Source organism: Convolutriloba macropyga, chromosome 1, assembly GCF_964194025.1.
Source record: "Convolutriloba macropyga chromosome 1, txConMacr16.3, whole genome shotgun sequence".
Lineage (NCBI taxonomy): Eukaryota > Metazoa > Xenacoelomorpha > Acoela > Convolutidae > Convolutriloba > Convolutriloba macropyga.
The window spans coordinates 58,196,863-58,219,820 of record NC_134468.1 but is presented as its reverse complement, the minus strand read 5'-3'; the positions used below and the strand labels follow the sequence as shown (position 1 = coordinate 58,219,820).

At 36.7% G+C, this 22,958-nt stretch overlaps 2 protein-coding genes across 4 annotated transcripts in view; both read left to right on the top strand.

Moving 5' to 3' along the window:
• Window positions 1-22,958, top strand: part of LOC142340826 (ankyrin repeat domain-containing protein 13C-like) — a 55,064-nt gene that overhangs the window by 24,989 nt on the left and 7,117 nt on the right. For 2 of the 3 annotated variants that reach the window (XM_075391572.1, XM_075391565.1), the window contains exons 1-6: window positions 7,973-8,015; window positions 9,216-9,581; window positions 16,793-17,321; window positions 17,652-17,849; window positions 18,265-18,757; window positions 19,388-19,627. In XM_075391572.1, the coding sequence (XP_075247687.1) occupies window positions 7,988-8,015; window positions 9,216-9,581; window positions 16,793-17,321; window positions 17,652-17,849; window positions 18,265-18,757; window positions 19,388-19,627 (1,854 nt within the window). In that variant the 5' untranslated portion in view covers window positions 7,973-7,987. Of the gene's footprint in view, window positions 1-7,972; window positions 8,016-9,215; window positions 9,582-16,792; window positions 17,322-17,651; window positions 17,850-18,264; window positions 18,758-19,387; window positions 19,628-22,958 lie in introns of those variants that run through there. The other variant, XM_075391579.1, reaches the window with a different exon arrangement.
• The window catches only part of LOC142340818 (RNA-binding protein 25-like), a 259,293-nt gene continuing 256,341 nt past the window's right edge, over window positions 20,007-22,958 (top strand). The window contains exon 1 of the mRNA XM_075391552.1: window positions 20,007-20,010. The gene's annotated coding sequence lies outside the window, so the exon portion shown is untranslated. The remainder of the gene's footprint in view (window positions 20,011-22,958) is intronic.

Below are 22,958 nucleotides of genomic sequence, written 5' to 3'. Positions count from 1 at the left end.
TATCCAGTAGAGAAACAGATTCTTTATAGGTTCTGATTAAGCAATTTGAAAAAGCATTGGAAATATTTGCTGGGTCAGTTTTGACGTTTTTAGAGTTTCCCGCAAGTATTAACTAACCAGTGACTCAACAAATCGGTAGATTGATTTTATCTGAGAACAAGTACTGTCTGCAGAGGAGTGATTGCAGTTTATATGCGTTCCTATTTTCATTATTGAAGTACGAGTTCGCAGTTTTATATCTTTCAAATTTGACATTCAACGAGAAAATTGAAATAAATCTTGAAAGGTCACTGTTATTATTTTAAAGAAAATCTTTTAATTACTTTAATAAACCTCAATTATTCGAACTTATTCAGGTAACCATATTTGATAATTAGAGGAATTATCACTAGGAAAACGCAAAGCCCAGGTTCAAAGCAGAGGATAAGCCCCATCCAGCAAAGACAAGTAGCCTTCGCCAACATTAACAGACTTTTCAGAAGTTTACTCCAGCTCGTCAGTTAAAAACATCACAACAATATTTTCATCGAAGAACAACTAGAACTGGCAAAAAGAACCCCTAGGTTTCTGCTTTGCACGCAAATTTAGTGCAACATAAAGTTGAGCAGAAGCAAAGGCAGACAGAATGGCGACATGTTTTCTTAATCTGAAAAGCCATTACCTGTTTGATTGGGGTTTCTTTGAACAAGTCATAGATTACAAGTGAAGACCATAAGTTAAAATCTTTGTTCTTCGAAACATTCAAACAATAATTGTTGTTTGGTAATATCTAAAATTGTTTGTGTCACTGCACCTGAAGAATTTCTTACACCTCAGTTCTGTCTCTCATTCATGCTTTTTAAAACTAATCAACACCTAAAGCGCAAACCGAGAGCCCTTAATCAAAGATCGGGACTTAGAAAACATTTTGCGGAACATTTCTAATTCGATTGAATTCGTTGCTTCCTCCTTTGTGCTAGAAATACAGGAGTAACTTCTAGACGTCAGTGATTTGGTACTCAAGTTGTTTACTTCAACCGTACTACAATTTTTGGTTGAAAAACACCAATATTGGCATTGAGATTAATTACCAACAAAATTTGTTGCCCGCAGGAAAATTCATAAAAATAGAGTTCATTATTCAATTTAGTATGTTGCGTGATATTTTTGTTATTCATCTAGAAAACGTTTCCTCATTTTTACAGTAGTTGTGGAATACATTAAATTTTTTGTGCACCTTCACATATATAAATGCAAATGAAAGCTCATCGAATTTTGAAAATCTTTCAAGATTTGTTGAGTAAACAATTACAAAATAAACGCCCAGACGTAAAAAAAGACTTTTTGAGACCGAAACACTATTGAGACATGAGAATTTGATGTGGAGTCTCATTGATTGCCTTACTGCTTTAACAGCAGGAGCAGAAGTTGTATGTTAGAGTGGAATTATATTTAGAGCCTGTTTGAATGAACATTGACTTGGCATTGATTTTAATCTTGAAGTGTACAAAAGTTTACGGAACGAAGTTTAATGACAAATTTTGTATTGTCGTGTCTCAATTAAATGTTGTTACCCAAACTCAACAACATAATTCAGACATAAACGAAACATGCCAAAACTTTGAATACAAGTCATCTAATTAAACTCAAGAAAATTGCTGGTCTGCACAAAGCATTTCTAAATAAGGGACCAAAAGATGCAACAGCAAAAGAACGTAGCGCATTTCCGTTTAGCAGTGGACAATGAAAACGAAAATAATCGCATTGCCCATTTTGCTTACAGTTGATAATTACTCGATTTATTTATGAAAACGAATATTATCAAAACTGAGAGTTTGGGCAAAAAAAATTAATTTATTAAGTTCCGCATGTTTCCAAGTGAAACACAAAAAATTGCCGAAATAAAAAAAGTTGTGCCGTAGAGCTGCAAAGTGGGACAAAAACAGAGAATAGAATTTTGGATCTCAGAGATGAGTTGCTCTCTTGCAAAAACGATACCACAGTCAGAATCAAACTAACTTTTATGGACCTTTTTTTGTACATATTCTCTTCGACATTTAAACTTTTACTCATGTCAGAGGGCAGGTCAATGAAAAAGTACAGCTTGAATCGGCAAATATCACAAATTACCGTCAAAAGTCTTTCAAAATTGACTAGTTAACAGAACAAGTAATTGAAAAATTGAAGACGATCAGATCAACTTTAAAAAAGCGGTTCACAGATAGCTCAAAATTGAAATTAACAACCGCCCTTGGGCTGACATCATTTCTTTTCTCTCTTGTACTAAACATACTATTTTATTAATTGCTAAACAAATATTGACGCCGCTACAACATGCTAAAATTTCCCGCTGGAGGAACTATCAAACAGCCGAGGCCAGTAGTAATTATCAATAATATATCTGAAACAGGCAGCCATAACGGGCAACACAACAGCAAGGACAACCCAGTATGAAGATCAGAAACCCATGCAATCGTTATTTGAACCTATTGCTCTCCAAATTTGACCCTGACTCAGCTCTGCTAATCTTCAATTCTATTTTTTTTTGAGCGGAAGTGAGCATGCAAAATATAGTTTTTAGAGCGAATTGAATTCTTTAAAATTCACGGATCTATTCTGATTCGGCTTCCCCCCAGCTTGGTGAGCTTATATATTTTTTAAGCCACCAGGCGCAAGTGCTGTTTTCTTACATAGTAACGTGCTTTATAACAACACATAATTTGTAACGGGGGGTGTAAAACACTGGGGGCCGAAACAGAATAGATCCAAATTCACAAAATACTGCACTGCTATGCATAAAAATTAAAAATTTTAAAATGTCTATTGCTTATTATAAAGCAAGTTGACCGGACAATAGATCGAAAGGACAACGGAATGAAAACAGAAAAATTCGGACAATAGATCGAAAGCTAACCTCAATTCTTATTGGTTGAAATTAAGCATTATTTGCCACATGCAATATAATTACCACATTACGGCCATGCTTCGCAAGCCATGGCCAAGGCTTAGTGGCCCGTGGGACTTGATATGAATCTGTCACAACCGAACAAAATATTACAACAGAACATATTACATGCTGTATAATAAATGAGAACTCGAATCTCATTGGCCAATACGCAACTTGAATTATTTAACTGAAGATCTATTGTCCTTTCGATTTTCGCTTTTGATCTGTTGTCTTTTGATCTAATGTCCTAGCACCATAAAGCAAGGCACTATAACATTTTGCCCATCAATGAGCGTCTTAAAATTAGTAGGTAAGTTTTATTTAGAAAATGAGCAGTGCAGCTGTTGTTGTTAGGGTTTTTCAGGTTGTCCTGAGCAGACTTCTCCCTGTTTTTGGATTAGAATGTTGACCACTGATCTCGGCACAGGTAGCGATCACATGCCAGCTGCCAAGAACACACGTTTCTATCTGAGAAATTGTTATGACAATTTTTCATAAGCTTTACAATTCGGGCTTTCAGACACATCGATTTTAAGAAATCCACTTCATTTCCGATTATATTGACAATCCGGCTCAATTGGTAACAGAACTCGTTTTATGACCGAACTGGCAACAGTTTTGGACTCGATCATGAACTTTAAAAGAAGCATGGTTTGATAGTTGACTTGTTCGAAAGTATTAATTGATAGTTGGTTCTGATTGGATAAATTGATTGATAGAAAACTATTGAAGTGCTTAATAGCGATGGGATAAAAATTGTAAACTTTGAAAATCGTCCTACCAAAAAGTTGGACTTGTTAATGAGATGATTGAAGTGCGAAAGAAGATAGTTGATTGAAAATTGATAGATTCAATAGAATTGAATTGAAATTGTACACAAATGTTCTAAAATCAGTGTTGGAACCAGTATTCACTCGAAGACCTGAAACACCGATTAGTCAGAAACTGGATAGATTATAATGAGAACGCTGAGTTAGCACCCCTAGTTTCACGGAAGTCAGTTCAATTTTTGAGGCAAATTTACCCCAACTTAGCAACCGTTTTTTGGAAACAATTTGTGCTTGTTGTTGTTATTGTTGTTGTTGTTGTTGTTATTGTTGTTGTTGTTGTTGTTGTTGTTGTTGTTGTTGTTGTCGTTGTTGTTGTTGTTGTTGTTGTTGTTGATGATGGGAATTAGCGACTGCTTGTCGAAGGGTTCTTCTGAACTTGAGTCTCACTTTTAGAGAATTGTCCTTAAATTTCTGCATCGGTGACAATCGCAACAGAGTTGCCACTTGCAGATGTTTTGAGTATTGAACGATTTATAACAAACTTCCATATCAAGTTTAGTATTCGGTTTTTTGGTCCTCGCGGTTCCATAAAACTTATTTCATTGTCGATTCGGTTTGCTAGTCTGCAATTGTTGAAAACTAATTCGTTTCGCGCCTTTTCGAGCCTTACTTTTCTGAGCGTGAAAAATTCTGTGGATCTCCCTCGAACTTTGTTTATTTCAGGTATTTCAATATCATTTCTTCCTTCTTGAGTAAGCTTTGAGAGGGAGGGTGAAGAGATCGTTCATCTGCATGTATATTGGTAACGGCAAGATGCTCAAAAGCCTAAGTTGATTCTCTTAGGGCTCGTTTCTGACTGTTATCCACCTAACTGCTTTCCGCCGGAGTTTTTCAAGATTGCCTAAATCAGATTTTCAGAACGTGATACAGTTGATTCCGTATAACAAGACTAGCAGAACCAGCGATTTGTATAATCCCAGTTTTATGAAGGGTTTTATGGCATAGGCGACATTCCTTCTTATCAAGCAGAGAACTCTGTTTGCTTTATTGAGTCTAGCATTTATATGAGCCGACCATGACGGCTCATGTTTCTTACTGACGTTTATACCAAGATCCTTGACAGCTTGCAGAGAGTTCAATTTTTAATTTAAGAGTTCAAATATCTTTCTGGCCCTCTCTTGTCTAGAATTGCACACTTGTCGAATGCAAGTTCCATTTTGTTTGTCGCTACCAAGTTTTGTACTGTAATTATGTCCTCCTGGAATTCGGTGTCACTGTATCCTATTGTGAGGTTCTTAAGGTCATCGGCAAACAAGTAAGATTGCTAAATCTTAGGACATCTGGGAGGTCGTTGATGAGCATACAGAACAGAAAGGGTCCAAGAAGAGGTCCATGGGGGACGCCACTTTTGATTTTAATTATCCTGGAGCTTGTGTTATCAGCTCTGACAAATTGTCTTCTCTTATGGTGATAGTCAACCAAAACTTCGAGGAAGCATCCGCCCACGCCAATTTGACCTACTTTGATTAGTAATTCCTTATGTGGTAATTTGTCGAAAGCTTTAGGAAGTCAGAGGTGAAAGTATTTATGCTTTCATTTGTGTTCTTGTCCATTGCCTCGTGAATCCTTTGCAGGAAGGAAAACGTATTTGTAGTTACAGATCTACCTCGAACAAAACCATGCCGATGCTTGCTCAAATGTTTTTCAAAGTGTTCATATAGTGGCTCGTGTATGCATTCTCTGAAAATTTTGCGGTCGATATGTAGTAGGGAAACTGGACGATAATTCGTGGCCCGCCTCCTGTCACCCTTTTTCAAAATAGGGATGACTGATGCGATTTTCCATTGGTCGGGAATTCTTTCAGGCGCTTAAAGTCTAGGTATAAGACATCAGTCATTGGTTTCGCCGTTTTTTGTAGAAGATAGGGGTACCCGTTAGGGCCTCTAGTCTTATTGATGTCGAGCTCTGATTGTATTTAATTAAATTTTTGCTTTGATATACAGATGTTTGCTAAAGTTGCGTTCAGAGAATTGATGTCTTCTATGCTAATTGATTGTTAAATGCTAAATGATTGTTAAGGAGTGTAGACAAAATGAATGAAGTTGTTTTGTAAGTTTACTTTGTCTTCAATGTTGGTTGCTGATCTTCCACCATTGATTAGAACTTTTGGGAGGTTTGCTGACTTTTTAAGGCATTTGAGATGTTTGAATATCACACTGGTGTCTCTGGTGCTCATTATTTTCTCTTGATAATTACACCGATCTATTTCTGCGGCCTCGGTCACAACGTTTTGAAATTTCCTTACGACGTTTTTCCGACATGACGTTGGTTTGTTCGCTACGAGTTTACCCTGAGTGTTCAAGTTTTTCCTCAAATTGGACGTACTTGGTGTAATCCAGGGTGGTAGAGATTGCCTATGCCTGGTGCTTTGGGGAATCGTTGCTTGTGCTACCTTGTCGCAAAAGTCGTACATCTCTTTGCACATGGTGTTTATGTTTGTGTAACACACTGGTTTGAAGTCAGCAATTTTGATCATTTCGCTTACTTCCGTGTAATCAGCTCTTTCAAAACTTCGAAAAGTTCTCAAAGTTGGTTTCATTTCTGTATGAAGGCACTCAACTAGAAGACTGATTGCCTTGTGATCTGAAAAGTTAAATGTTTTTCTGAATTCTTCGTCATAAGCGGAGTGCGTGTAACATTTTCGATAGAAGGCAACGTCCAGTATGTTGTTTCGCGGGTGTTAAAACGAACAGTTTCAAGATAAAAGTTGTTTTCAAAGAGTTCTAGTACTTCCTTTCGTTAGTGTCTTCACTTGAGAAGTTGTGCCAGTTTGTGTTCGGAAAGTTAAACTCTCCACAGATTATTATTCCTCTTGTTTTTGGTAGGGCTGACAGAAGTGTTCCAAAGTCCTCTTGTGTGTATCTGTACCCACTTCCTTTCGGAGGGTTGTAGAACAAAGAAAAAAAAGCTGAGTTTGTTAATTTCTAGTCTGGGGTTCTAGGTGAGTGAACAGTCGGAATGTTGGGTATTAATTTGTTCAGAGGCTAGGCTGTTTTTGATGGCAATCATTGCCCCTCCGTGAGTTTTGCAAGCAAAAATAATGTTATAGTCATTGAGCATTACTGCATTAACAAGTTTCGATCTTCTTTCCAGGCTTGCTAGGCTTCTTGTATTTATTAGAAGACTACTGATGAAACCTAGTCACCATACTTCATGTTTATATCCTAAATCTACTTTCATGCCATCATTGAACAACTCGAGGTTTCGAATTTTCATTTTACCGCGGGGAAAATTTTCCTCAAGTAGTTCTCTTCGTTTTCTAAGACACACATTTTCCTTACTCGCGTTTTCTTTAGACAAGGCTGGTAAAATGAACACACCATTCTCAGTTAGAACTGTTCTTTTTTCGTGGGCACAAAATTCAAGGCTTTGGATTTGTCGGGGTCTTCAGGAATCCCTTGTTTTTGAATGCTTTTTCTGATATTGTGATCAAAGTCAGGCGGTTCTTTGGAGTGTGCTTTGGATGTAGCACCTACATTTCTTGGCTGGACGTCAACAGCCCCAGCAAAGCTCTTATCTAAATTTCGCATGTAGTTTTAATGGTTTTATCCACTCTTTGATCAACGACTGTTGTTATTCTCTCTTCCATTGTCTGCAATTTTTTGTTGAAGTCCTGCGTTTCTGTTTCAATCTGTTCATTCATCTTGTCAATCGTTCTACCTTCATGAAGTTGTCTGTTTTATTATTATTCAGACAAAGAAAAGCATTGCCAGTTGACCCACTTCTTTGAGACCATTAACTGCAATTTGCGTAAGTCCAGTACAACTTGGCTGGAAGTGCATATGAACATTACAGGCGACGCATATTTATATTGGCGATGTTTGATTTACCACTTTTTTACACGTATAGCAACTTTTTGACAAGTTAAGGGGGATGAATAAAGCAAAACTCATGGAACAGAAGGATAGATAATGCTAGGAGTCTGTACAATAAAATCCAGTCTCATAACAACAGAAGAAAGTCGATGCAAATTTTTGTTCAAAGCCTGGACATTTAAATCTGGTCTTTTCACAAAAACTTACTATTAATTATTCAATGTCCTGAGTTTCTTCCAGTTTCTGTCGTTTCGCTTTTCGTTGGTGCTTGTTCGGCTTCTTTCGTTCCTTAAGGAGTATATTGAGGTCGACACCGTTTTTTGATAACAATTTCGAGACTGTGTATTTCTAAGGAATGTTGGTGAAGCTGTTTGTACTCGTTGGTCTGTGAGCTGTCCTTTCGTTTACTGTTAGATATGAGCTCCTTGACTACGTTGACAACCGGTATGTTCAGTGTTTTCAGCTCTGACTGTATGCCGGGTGCACCCTCTCGCTCGCAACACATTTGTTTTATGGTGTTGTTTATAACGTCGTGGCACACAATAAATTCTTGTCCGTAATCGAACGCTTGGATGATGTTCTGTAGCGATTTCATTGGGTTTCTTGCAAGTGGATGTAGACAAATACCAGTGTCACTGTAGACGTCTGCTGGTAGTGTCTCTGCTTTCTGTTGTAGTTGAGGGTCTCTTGTTTGTAGTGCGTGGTGTAATAAACTTGCTCCAATAACAATAGGTACCATCAGAAGGATAAGGGGGCCAACTCGGCTGCCCCGTAAATCATGTTAATCTGAAACTATTTAATTATTTAAAATTACACCGCCTGATCCCTACACCGTCGCTTACCTATGATATTCAGATAAATTGCGGCGTTTTCCTTTGTGATTTCTCGTATGTAGAAATTGCTTTTTTATCAGGATATCATAAGTAGACGAAAGGATTAGTGTAGGAGATCAATGATGGAGTGTAGGAATAGTGTAGGAGATCAAACATTAATTTTTGGTGTGAGTAATTTTGCCTCGGAAAATGAATTTTCACTTCGTGAAAATAAGGGTTGGTAACTTAAATTTGCCGATGATTATACTTACTTTTTCTCTGTCTCTTATGTATGCTGCCGGATCTCTGCTAGCGTTAGTTAATTTTTCTGTAGAGTTTAGCGAAAAATAGGTCTTAAAGACATAAATATAAAGCAATCAGTTCTTTAAGCTTTGGACGGTGGTGTCATTTTCACTTTTCTGAGGACAAGTCGTCAAATAAACCGTTTATAAGCTGCGGAAATGTAAGTGTCACATTGCTGGTTTTGAAGATTTTGACAACAAGAAACCCTGGCGCTAGTTCCATTTTTCTAATTTCTAGTTTTTTACTATTTGGTCTGTTGCCTGTCTGATTGCTTGTCTCAAGTTTGTTTTTTTGCCACATTTTTAAAAATTTTTGATCAAAGACCTTGGTATTCAACACGTTGATCCTAAAAGTATATCCATTTTCTATTATTTCTCTAAATTTATAAAACCCTGGTTTTCCGTTTGGCTGGCATTGTTCAATTGGACTGCTGTTCAGCCACAGAACTACTTTCAAATTCTAACGTTCTGGAGTTTATTCACAGAGAATATCCATATTAGTTTGGCGTCATAATAGAGATATGTTTCAGACCAACATATGAGCAACCAATGCGAACCAAGCACGGAACATAATAATGGGGAGGAGGTGGACGACTCTGACACTAGCAGTTGTGGATGGAGTCACTTAAATATTGATGGAGGGGATGTGCAGAATGAGTTGACCACTCATTTTGTTATGATTGGCTCAGCTTTGGGTGAAGCATGTAGCTGTGATTCTGTAAATATTGATCAAATATCTGTCTTGTCACTTGTTGACTGTGATGAAAGAAAATCAACATCACGGCAGTTTGCATATGTGGGGAAGGAGAGTCCAAGATGTGCATCTACTAACAATTTAGCTGTTGCTCGGAATTATGAAACGCTGAAAGCTCTGTCAGCGAGGCACAAGTCTCATGGTTAGGCCTGAAAGATGTTTTCGGAAAACGCTATGCAAATGCTCAGAAGAAGTAACACATTTGTATGCGACTAGAAAAAGTATTAAAAAACGCATGTACATGTTAAATGCGAAAAGTTTGCAATCACATAAGATCCTATGTTCATAGCTGGAATTTGACTTGCATGAACTTTTGGAATTTTCAAACTCGCAAGTGTTTAATTGCTCTTGAACGAAGTTCATAGCAATTATTGTAAACATGTTGGTCTTTTTTATGCAAGTTTTTCGCCTGACCATTTTTGCGCTGCTCTTCTAGAACATTCTTTGACTCCTGAAGTGACTTTTTCACGCCTTCGTTCTTCATTTTTGAGTGATCTCTATTGCTCTCACGCCTAAATAAAGCTTGTTGCTAATATAAAATTGGTTGCAGCACAGCATACAGAAGGGCCTGATAGCCGAGTGGGTAGTGCTTCTGGATAAGGATCGGGAGGTCAATGGGTCGAAAAAATGGGCGTGGTCAAATGTTTTCCTACCCGCCTGTGTTTCGAGAGCAAATCTTCCGAAATTAGTCGGTTTGTGTTTTAACCAAGTGTATGTGATTGTGCAGCAGGCACTTGGAAATTCTGGCTTCACATTCTAATAAAAGCCGGAATTTCTCAGTGACCTCAATTAGAGTCACATCACCTGGACTTCCTCATTGTTAAAATTGTGCGGTTTCGAATAACATTATTTCATTGCATTGGAATGTTGGGGGTTGAAGCTTTTCGAGTTTGATGTAATTGAGTCTTTCAATGAGCGCATCATGAAATGGATATGTGGCAGTGACGAGTATAAGATAGAAATGAAGACGGCAAATTTGCTTCCTCCTATTTAATAAAAAAATTCTTCCCCTGCTCGGCCTAACGTACATCTTCTGTAATATTAATCATTGCCAGCTTTGTCACTACATAGAATAGACAAATAAATTAAGCATTGAGTTCTGCCATGTGGTTAGTGAATTGGCTGAGCAAGAGATGTGCCATAAAGAGATATAATCTCACCTGCTGAACGTTGTATTGAGAATATTTATTTTTAAGGTTTTTTAATTTATAAAAGACTAAGGGAATCAGTGTTAAGAACGATAATAAAAGAATAGAATACAGGTAAAAGAATTAAGAACGTTTTTGGCTCTCATAGCCATCATCAGTTATCTAAAAGACAAAAAATAAACTGCTTATTCAAGGCACCTCATAACTATAGAAACTAAATGGATTTAGAGTAAAAGAAATAAAAGTGAAAGATGTCAAGCTTTATTGAAATAATATCTTCATATCTTCACAGTCAGGGGGTGGCTCGGTTGCTCATTTTTTGATTTGGTAACAGGCCTTATTTTTTCAATGAATAGTGCCTCCAGAATAGATAACTTCCTCACATCGAAACGCGAAGCCAGAATTGACGCGGTAAAATCTTCTACATTGCAATCAGATAGGTGTTGTTTCATAGGAGCATTGACCTTTTGGTGCTCCGCAAGTCGGGTTTTCAGGTGTCGGGAAGTCATTCCGACATAGCAGGATTGACAGCTTGTACAATTAGGCCTATAAATAACGCGACTTTTGAGCTCCTCGGGAATCCTGTCTTTCAAACTTGATAAAACTTTTTAGTTTCGGAGTGACAAAAACAATTCAAATTTGTGGTGTAATAGATCTAACTTTCTTCATCATTGTATCCGAATATTTCCCTCTGTATTTCATAATTAAGGCGGCTTGTTCTCTTCTCTGTTCTTCCTTTGTTTTTTCTGAATTCTGTGTGGAAGTACCTCTTGTGACAATCTTCTCTATCGCAGTCCGAACAATGGGATTATAGAAAGACGGCGGGTATGAACTTTCTTCCCAAATAATTTTCGCTTCAGACAAACCCTCCTATTCCTACAAAAAAATTCTATGTTGATGTTGCATGGTGTATCAGATATACCAAATTCTCCAATATGTTCTTCTTGTATCTAGTTGCGGCACACGTATGATAGGACATAATGAGCCCAGTATCTGTTGGTTTTCGATACCATGCCAAGTGTAGTTTTCCTCTGTTTGCAGATCTTCATATCCAAAAAAATTTCTTTTTCAATAGTAAAAGTCAGATTTTTATGCAAATTATTGGCTGTTTCTATTAATTGTGTTTCTTCTTTAAAACAAGTCAGAATATCATCCATATACCGGAAGAATAACTTTGATGGCTCCTTTTTCTGCACGCTGATTTTTCTGTGTTGTGGAAAAAGCTAAACACACCCTGTGGTACCAGTGTCCCCACCTATTACGGTGGGCGGAAGAACCTCTTCTTGTAACCGTTTTTCCACAGTTTCCACATGGGTTTTTCTTGTCCATGATTATTGATGAGTTGAGGGATCGTCTTCGTCGTGATTTTCCACCAATACAGGGTTCTAACTGCCTTAGCCAGGTGTTTGACAATCAAACAGCCAATTTCGAGCCAATAGCGAATCCGTCAACTTGCTTATACCATCTTCCACCGGATTGGAAAACGGCATTTTTCACAGCAAGCCCCATGAGTCGAATTAAAGTATGCTTGTCGAAGGCTGGTACTTTTCTTTCATAGATTAAGTTAGCCACCTGAGCAATCGATTCGTCTACCGCTAGGTTCGTGTTTAAACGCTTGACATCCAATGATACAAGAATCTCGTCACTCTCTAATGTCATTTCCGAAATGGCTTCCTTAATCTGTTGAGTGGAACGTTCAATTTGTGCTTCCGGCAGGTCTTCGAACAGTTTCGCGAATTCGTTTGTTAGTTTTTCGATTTAATTGAGCAATATAAAAACGGTCAAAGATAGGAACAGGTGGAAAATATGGGCTGAGAGAAAATTCCCGAACTGTTCATTTTTCCTCAAAAAGTAAGTGTCAATCCAAATGAAGTGGCCGATCACATCCAAAAAATTTCAAGAATGTCAAATCTCACCACCGATAGAAATCCGAAAAAAACAATTAAGGAAAAAGTAATATATAAAAAATATAAAAATTATGATTATAGTACTCGAGTTTACATTATTATAAAAACAAAGCCTATGATCCGAATCCAAATCCAAAACAGTCCATCTATTTTTCTGCGTGTACATTAGAGATTTAAGAACGCTATCGCATTCTCAATTTTTAATTCTCAAATCTTTTTAATTTTATGATTCTTACACAATCTGGTGGCGAGAAAGTGCCGTGTCAATGACACGAAAACTTTTACAGGCAAGGAGGCTAAATTTTGCTCTTTGAAAATATCATTGGGTGATATTTTCTATTTTCAAAGCAAGCAAAAAACCCTTATTTCAGCGGTCGTTAACAAAAAATGATGTGGTATCTTGCTTTCGGTACCATTAGGTACATATTGTGCAACAATTTTCATGCGAAACAAATCAGCATGGGAGGTTGAGTATTTACAGAACTGTTTTTGGGAATGAGAGTTGTGAAGTTCTTGGAATTACATATTCTGGTTAAGCTTGTTCCGTTGCTAATGTACAGAAGCCTTATAGTGGTCAAAAATAGCACTGGCTTTGTTGTTTTGCTGTAATTATGCCACCGAAATTTGCCTTCTTGCATATTTTCTGGTTCTGAAGTTAGTATCGAGCTCGGTAATTTTTATTTTTGTTTAAATGTAGTTAAATTGAAAAACGTTGAAATATCTCTGAGTTAAATATTGGGATTGCTGCAATAGATAATCAGCAGGATTCCGTGCAAGTCCTCTTGTGTCATGGTAAATATATCTAATATTTGTTGCGACCCCACTTGGGGGAGGAACTATATACTCAAATGGGTTTTTTTGTTGTTCAGACAATTTTGGCCGATCGATATATTCATCGTAGAGAAATGCGAGTGATATCATTAAACAGCTCATCCAGCGTAGAATTCGAAATTGAAAAGATTTTTGAGTTTTGTTTTTTTACGAGGAGTTATCGAGGTTTAAAGTTTCATGTGAACACGTGATATTTGATTCTTTTGTTCACTTTTACCGTAATTTTTGTTCAAATTAACATTTTTTCTATGAAAATTTTAATTCAAAATTAAATTTCGCGCCACAAAATAAATCAATTTTGTATTCCTAATAGACAAAAGGTAATAAAAAAAACTAGATCTGGTCTCATAGGGGAGTTTACTATCAAAAATTCGAATTCTATTGGAGAGCTTTTTTTTTAGAAAATTTTGCATTTTTTTTTCAAGTCACCTAGAGACTAGTCCCTTTTAATTTCGAAGTTCCGTTGATGAGAAACCTCATTTTTAATCAAATGAAGCCCAATGAACTAAAAATTTGTTTCCAATGAATCGCTGATGTTTTTTGGATTCGTATCTCAGTTTTCGTAATTTTAAATGAAATTTTGATTTTCTTTTTGAGGTTTTACTTAATTTTTGGAATCATATGGCATGAACTCGTCGACTAAAAGTGCAATAGGTTTTGTAATGAGCATTAAGTGAACCTATCTGGTGCTTTGAGTGGACAGCTAATGGCTGTTAAGAATTTGAAAAAATATTTTTGAAATTTTTTTTAACATTAACCAATCATAAACCTTTTTTTGTGAACTTTAGGTTACTCTCAGTAATGACAGGACCCCCCTTCTTCCTATTGCAACCAAAATTATTCTCGTTATCGGTTTAATTTTCTAACTATTTGTTGTATGACTTCAATGCCACAAGATTTCAATTTTTTTTTAATTTTTGGACATTTTGTATTATTGGTTCCTTTTGAAATCTTATCTCGTTATCCTAATGTTGATGGCTTCTATTGTTTTGGCGAAAACGTTCAATGGATCTTGGAGAAAGTTCTCAGAGAAAAACTTATGTTTTAAATGCCTTCAACATTTTCTCGCACTTTCAGAATTTTCGGAAGTTGCCTGTATTTGTTGTTGTTCTCATAGTCATGAGACTTATTGTGATGTCTGATTGATTACCTAATCAAGACAAACACCCTTTTTTCACATTGAGGCATAACTGAGTGTATTTTTTGACTTCCGTTAAAAGCTATTGATTTTAATATCTGTTAAGTCTTTAAAAAATTTTGAAAATTTCTTTTGAACATTAATCAATCTTAAACTTATATTCGTGAACTTTATGTCAGTCTCAGTAATGACAGAACCCTTCTTACTACTGAAACAAAAATTTATCTAGTTAGCGGTTTTTTCTTCTAACTATTGGTTTTTTTACTTCAATGCACGAGTTTACTTAAGTTTTTAATTTCTGGATATTTTCGTAATTTTGGTTCCTTTTGAAATCTTCGTACATTATCCTAATATTGATAGTTACCATTGGCTTAGAGAAGACGTTCAGTGGATTGTAGAAAAAGTTTTCAGAAAAAAGCTTATGGTTGAAATGGTTTCGACACTTTCTCGAGCTTTCCTACTGAACTTTTGGTTTTTTCCCGTATTGGTTGTTGTTTTCATAGTCAATGACATATTGTTATGTCTTATTGATGACTTGTGAATGACAGACATCCTTGTTGTCCCATCGAGGCATTATTTAGCAAATTTAATGGCTTTCGTTGAAAGCTATTGGATTTTTTGGCGTTGATACTACAGGTTTTCTCCAAAATTTTGTGGTTTTAATGTATTTTTCTTTGCCATACGACTTATTGTGATGAGTTATTGACGACGTATGAATGAAAGATACTATTGCTTTCCCATTGAGTCAGAACTTAGCGTGTTTAAATTCCGTTGAAGGCCATTTAATTCAGTGGCTTTGATACTTGGGGGTTTTCTCAAAATTTTTGTGGTTTTAACATATTTGTTTATATTTGTCGTTTTTCAAATCATATTGTAACAGTAAAAACAATCCCATTGCTGTTCAAGAATTAAATGGAAGTAGAAAAGTTTTTTCATTGTCTAATTGTTTCACTTTTCTCGCACAATGTTTTTGAATTTGCCATTTTTGCTCTTTTTTGTTCTTTAGGTAAAATGTTGACCGGTCTCATAAACTTGTAATTGACGATTGAATGAATGATATTACCCGAAGCAGTCAGTTTATAGCGAATATTCGTAAAGTATATGATATATACGTTTTTCAAACTTGTCAGTTTTTGATGTTCTTTTTGTCAACTTGTAACTTATTTTCATCTGAGAGGTCCAATCCAATTCCTCGAGTTTCAAAAATTAATATGTCTGCAGACATTATGTCTTAACTGATGTTTTTTGGTGGACGATATGCGTTTTCATAAAAGTTTTGTGAGTGGTGTATTTGTGTTTCTTTTTCTCTTCCTTCAGCACATTCAGGTAATAACAGATCCCAATGATTTTCAATTGTGGGCCAAATGAACTTAATTATTCTTTCAGTATCATTTAAGCTGAATTAGTATAAATAAAAACTGAATTAAAAGACATAATATTCAGATAATAGCTATGGCTTCAATAATTTGTGTTTTTGCAAATTGTTCGTAATTTTTCGAGATTTTCTGCATCTTTAGTCCGTTCCGATGGCTTTGTCTAACCAAAGACAGGTCACATTGGTCTCATAATGACTTTTTGGTAAGTTTATCAAGAAATATTTTGTTATAAGCTAGAAATATTTTAGACTTTTTGAAATTGTTTGGTTTGAAAAATGTTAATTGATTTTAACCCCATTTTTCTTCTTTTTGTCGACTTGTTACCTAGTCTCATTAAGGAAAACATCCATCTGCTGTTTAGTTATGAAAAACTAAAGTTGTTTAGTTAAGGTTTTTTCTGATTGCTTTTTGACGTTGTTAGTAGGTGTTTTTAAATTTAGATATTGGGTTCATGCCGTGAAATTTTTGTTTTTGCTTATTTTGTTGTTTGTTGTTTTTTTCTCGTAGTCTTTTTAATGGCAGGTCTCGTGAGAGCTGTAATGAGGCATGGCATTATCTAATTCAATTAGTACTTAGGTTTTGTAACAATTTTTTTAAACTCAAACTTCAAGCTTTGTTATCTCTTCATTTGGTTGATAATGAAGTCAAAAATATAGATAAGAACATCATAGACTGGGGTCGGAACATCATGTGCGAACGCACATTAACGAGCCTCCTTGTTGCATATATTCAATCATGTCCATGAAATATATTCTATTTTTGTAATTTTTTGCTTAATAATTTCTTAAGTTATATTTAGAAGCCATGTAAAACTTCAGTTCACGGTACATAAGGTAATATAGGTATTTTAATGTAAAGGAAAATAATCTTTTGTTTTTTTTCAAAATTCATCATTAAATTGCGACTATTTGACGTGGTTTGTGATAAATTGAAATCTGATTTTGTTGTTTCAGATTTGACCAGACCAAAGTCATCAGAATTGCGTCCAACTAAAATTGCACACAAAGAAGCTTGCCAATCTCTCTCAGTTTCATCTAATTCTACCGCTTCAAATGCCAGCATCTCAGTGCGCTCTTCGAAGCTCTCGGCAACCAACTTCTCCCGCAAGGTGCGCAAGTTGAAAGCCTTCAAAATTCCAAAAAAGTCGCCTTCTGGTGTTTTGTCCAAGTCGCACGAAGAGATCAGTTTGCAAAGTGTAGGTCATGAAGAGGAGGTAAATACTCATGAAGAGATCAAACGAGATGGAGATACGATTCACAGGGAAATGGACTCGACTGATACTACATCTCCGAACTTGATTGATGAAGATCCGCTGTGTACCTCAGGATTGACAATGGAAAACCTGGCGGATATGAAATGTCCTCTGAATGTTCAGCTGTCTGATATTCTAGAACAGAAAGAATCCTCAGCGTTTCTGGAACTGCATAAAGATGTTTATGAAAACAACTTGGAGCGCTTAGATGAGTTTTGGAGGAAAAACAAGTTAGCTTTTTGATATGCTTGAATCATATAGTTAAAAGAGTAGTTAGTTGTTTTTCTAATTACTTTAATTAGACGAGAGAATTAGGTACTTTTATGCTGCTTCAAACAAAATTTGCATGATCTTGTCATGGCCATTGCATAGAGATGTCTTTTTTTTTGGGGGGTCTTTTCTATGACCTCCCCTAACCTTAGTGGTCATAAAACGTCAAGTCACCTCCCGCCGCTCAATTAACGTAAATATTCCATAATTGGTGCTGTAGTTTCGGGGGGGGGGGGGCTATAATGGGAAACACTGTCTACTATAATGGGAAAGGTATCTTCTGGTTTTAGAAAGCGATTAAACGCAGCCTTAGAGCTGTTTGACCCGCTGGGTTTGAATGCCTTACACTTGGCCTGTCGTCTGGGACGCATTGAGTACCTGGACCTGTTCCTTGTTCTTGCCAACACTAAATTCTTCAAGTCTCGCACGCGAGACCCCAACGCCCTTGGTTGGACTGTGCTGGACGAGGCTGTCATCTTAGGAAACAGGTGAGACAAGCTAATCAAGATGGCAAGTGAATTGTATGTAATACAATTAGGCACCGACGGTCTACAACTATTGGCTTGTATAGTTGTAAGGGGGGGGGGGTCAATATTAGGAGAATTGACAATTTTCGCTGCCATCATTTGATTATTAAATTATGTCTTCTGGTAATTAATTTTCTGCTGTGTTAAATGTTTTAATGGGCGCTTTAGTATTGGATAGCGTAACTGCTTCTTTCAAAAACAGATAATCCGGATATTATATTTGTTTAATTAAAATAGGCTTCGTCCATTGAAATAACGATTTGCATTTCAACGCTAATATGGTCCTAAAGTAAGTTTATCATATTGATCAAGCTGAATAATGACATGAACAGCTGATTGGAAGTTGTATGTCAATATTTGTGGGTGGTTATTTTAGGAAATATATCAAACTGGTTTATCTAATGCTGCAATACCACCAACAGAAGAGGCTGAAGGAGCGAGAGTCCATGATAAAGAAGTCACTGTCTCAAACAATAGACTTCTGCATCACAATCAGGTGGCTCTTCAAGTCTTGGATCCCACTTCTCTCTCGCTATCTTCCTAGTGACACTTGTGTTCTGTACAAGAAGGGAAATAGTGTCCGACTGGACTCCACTTTGCTCAACTTTTCACAGAATGCGTGGAAGAGGGGCAAGATCACGGTGCTATACAACCCGACCAAATATGGTGGAGAGAACTTTGTGTTTATTGTGCCTTCTCAGAAGCAATACAGTATCTCCTCTATCGACAAGCCTTTGAAGCCAAATGAGCTGTCACGTGAAGTGAACTCGCTATTGAGTAATGACGTCATTGTGACCAAAGTGTCCACTCGTAATATGCATTACACGCCAATCAAAAGATTGATCAGTCGACACAGGAAAATTGACAAGGTATGTATCAAGAATGAAAACTGATAGTCTAGCTATTAATAGAATGAATGGAATGAAAGTTGATTGGGTAAAATTATACATGAAAAGTATGAATAACAAATTGCACCGCGCGAATTTGGATTCATTGCAGAATTAATTACTGTTAAATCTAGCTCAACCCATCATTCGCAGTACTTGAAATTTATCCGTCTTTCCAAAATATTGGAGGATTTCGGACCTAAACACGTAGAAAAAGATTAAATTTCAATTAAAAAGATTCAAGTTAATCGAAACTGTGCAATCCATAAATTTCTTTGCAAAATTAGCGTGATCTATTCAGTTATCTTTAACCCGAAACAATGAACCAATATGGTTCTGAAGCGGGGTTCTTAATCGCTGGATAATAGGTCGGGAAGAATGCAGACTAATGAAGTTGTAGACGTAAAAACATCCATGTATATAGTAGAAGCCCGCGTTTTAATGTTTTCGTTTTCGTGACCCTTCTGTTCGCATATTGCATTTTAACAAACCACAAGTCAGTTAATCATATGCGTTTTCTAATTCTATGAGTGTGACTGTTTGCTCATACTTTTGATCTTGTGAAAAGACTGTGTAAAATTTTCCAGTACTGACAATTTTTAACCTATTTAGGTAGGAAAGTACTCGGCCAGTTTCTACCATTGGTCAGGAATGAACCTGAAGATCTTCAAACGCAGAGACCATTTGTCAGCAGAACAGGTCCATAAGAACAAGAGTGTGCTGAGTGACTTCTACACTGGAGGTGTTGTGCCCGGAATGGCGGGAGACAATGGTGGACAGCGGTGTCGTGTGCCCGACTTGAGACCTCCAGATGATCCAACGGGAACTTTCGATGATTACCTCGCACATCAGGTGAATGCGATCATCCAATTTTTAGTCATTCTTAATTGCTCTCAAGCAAAGTTTTAGAATTGTCAGGATCTAAATCCATATGGTGAAGTAGGATTATAATTTTTCTGAATTTTTTATGAAAGGTTTAATGAATTAATTTCAACAGCAAGTTAATAATTTATGTGCGCATTTGACATCGAATTCGGAATATTCGGTGGATATTCGATATGGTTAACAACAATTCATCACGTCAATTTTGCATGGGTAATTTTATGTTTTTCTGTCGTCATCTTCAACCAATCAACGGAGAATTGGCATGCACAACGGAAGGAACAGTGTATAAAAATAGAGCTTGAAAAACTACCAAAAAATCAGCCGAAAATCGGTAGTTTGTCTTATTAAATTGATAGACAGTGCGTATTGAAGAACAATTCTTGATCGGTAAATTGTTACTGTCTTGTACCAAAAATTTTTCTTGAGCTGCAAAATTGTCTGTTTTTGTGTCCTGTGTCTACAAATAGTCTGAGCTGCAATTCAATTGTTAGCACCCCCAGCTTTTGATGTTCTGACTTGTGAGTACAAAGAGCTAAACAAAACTTAAGTTTAAATATTTTTAAAAACAGTCTGGGACATATATCTTTTTCTTCGATTTGTTACAGTGAACTGTTATAAATAAAGAGATCCAGTATTGTGTAGTAATCTGCTTTCCGTATTGTGTAGTAATCTGTAAAACCAGTCCAGTCGGATATTTAAACAACTAAGATTAGCAAACAGTCGTAAACCGAACTCATAATGCGACGGTAATCTACAGTATGGCGGATAAAACAGTTCACAAAAAACTGCAAAAACGTTATCTCCGGACAGATTGGAAACCGCTGAATTGAACTGGGTGGTTTGAAGCTTTCCTTGTCATAAGTAAGAGAGCAGCCGTTACAGCGTGTGTGAGAGGGGTTGCGTGCCTATGTGTTTGCGCATATATCTATGTCATGTTTACCCTCGGGTGTTGACAAGCACAAGTGTGAGCCCAAGCTTGTGTCATCAATTATATGAGTATGCTTACATGTGTGCTTTTATTTGAGCGTTTGTCTTTCTGTGCACATTTTTGATTTAAAAATTGACCATGTGTTCGCCTGCTTGCTTGTGGCGCGTATATGTGAGAAAAAGGTACTAAGAAACTTAACACACAAACACACACCAACGCTGAACACACACTTAAAATTTCAACTTTGCATGTGTAGCTCTTGTGTTAGCCTTCTCCACGGTTTCATTAATTCAAAGCATTTACATCTATTTGAGATGTTGTCTTCTCTAAAAATATGTTTGTTCTGTTCGATATTTTATGATCACTCAAAAGACTGTGATTTTTGTGATTTTTGTTAAACCAAAAATGAACTGTGATTTTTGTTAAACCAAAAATAAGGAGATCATTTTAGGAGGACCTCTTTTTTCCAAGCTTTTATGGTGAATTGAGAAAAATTTGTCTGAACAAACTTTCTTATGCGAGATATTGTTTTTCATTCAAGGAGTCTCAGGAAAGCCCTCAGTAGACAATTCAAGGTCTGATGGTTGTGTACTTGTTTCCGATTTTTAGACTTAGACAAAAACTTCAAAACTTAAAGAAAAGAAGAGTAACAAATTCAGAGGAGAGTTTCATGAAAATCTGTTCCCATTTTCTTGCTTTTAACCTCCTGGATTTTGAGAGAAAAATGATTTTTGTACTTTATTGTTTTGTCTATATGCTCTGCATGAGTTCAATTTTTTAATAGTGATAGCGGCTTTTATTGGGGACATCGTGGTTTTTTACAATTCAAAGGATTTGAATTGTGTTGGGCGCTGTGTTTTTTTAAAGATCTTTATTGTTAATTGCTCTCAAACGAAGTTTGTAGCAATTATATTAGTCCTATTGGTCTTTCTTTTTCATGCGATTTTTCGCTTGACCGATTTTTCGTCTGTCGCATTTGACTTTTCGTCCTCAAAAACGGGATAAACAGGTAGCGCCCAGCGGGCATTAAGTGCTCTTAGAGCGTTTCAGCTCAAACTGTTTTGGAGACTTATACTTATGGTGTGAAGGGCGGTTCTTAAGAGGTTGAAGACCCCTCCACTGTTGACCCCCCCCCCCACTATTGTGCCACCCCCGCGCGCTGTTGCCCCCAACCCACTGTTGACCCCCATCAGCCCTCGGTGCATCCCCTCAGTTTCTAATAACTGACGAACAACCACTCGCTAAAAACACGCAAATTTATACTATTTTGCACAATTTTCAAGATTTTTGAATTCTGACATTTTTATTTTTATTAGCCCTAGGTGTCAAGGAACCTCATCTAGGTTTTAATTAAAGGTTACTACATAGTTTCTAGTGGTAATGGAATGGTTTCAACATTTAACATCACGAATTTTAGCATTTCGTCAAGAGCCACGGAAATTCCTCTAGGGTTTGATTATATGTTACTGCATAGTTTATAGATGTAATGGAAGGTTGAGACACCCCTCCCGCCCTGTTGACCCCCCACCCCACTATTGCCTCCACCCCCACCGCACTGGTGCACCCCACCCAGTGTCCCCCCATCAGCCCCCGGTGCACCCCTCCCCCCGTGGCTAGCTACTGATGAAGCCAACCGCTCGTCGGTCGTTTGAGAGCAATTCGCCCGACGTTAGTCGGTTGTTTTTGTCTATTTGCTCTGTATGAGTTCAATTTTTTTAATAGCCGCGAAGCGATAGCGGCTATTATTGGGGACATCGTGGTCTTTTACAATTCAAAGAATTTGAATTGTATTGGGGCACTGTATTTTTTTTAAAGATCTGTTCACTTATTTTTATGATTTTTGAAGTCAATTTGGAGTAGTGATTTTGGTCACGCCGAAACAGGAAGTTTAGCGAAAAAGCTAGTTGTTTTTGTTCACAAGCGGCAATTTGTTTTTACTGTTCTTTCGATTTTTTGTATTGGTTTTTCTAAATGCTTTTCCCAATTCATTCGTTCATTCTATTCCTAATTTTTTGTTTGAAACAAATTTCTCGTCTTCATCGATGATTCCTGCGACTTGACTTCTTGAAATAGACTTTTTCAATTTTAGTGACTTCTACTGCTTTGCAGTTAAAATTTGTGTGCGTGACGTCATTTGTTTTGCTTTTAGGTCAATTTTGTGACTTACCTCACTAAAAAAATGACTTCTGAAATTGCTTAATGAACTTAAAATTTTATGAACATTTACTAGTTAAAGGTCAATTGTGTGCATCTAAGTAGTGCGAAACCTATATGACCTAATTCTTGAGTATTAGAGTCTTGAGTTTTTGATGTCCAATATTAATTTCGAAAAAATTCCATTGGCGCTTTTTCTTTATAGAGCGTATGTCA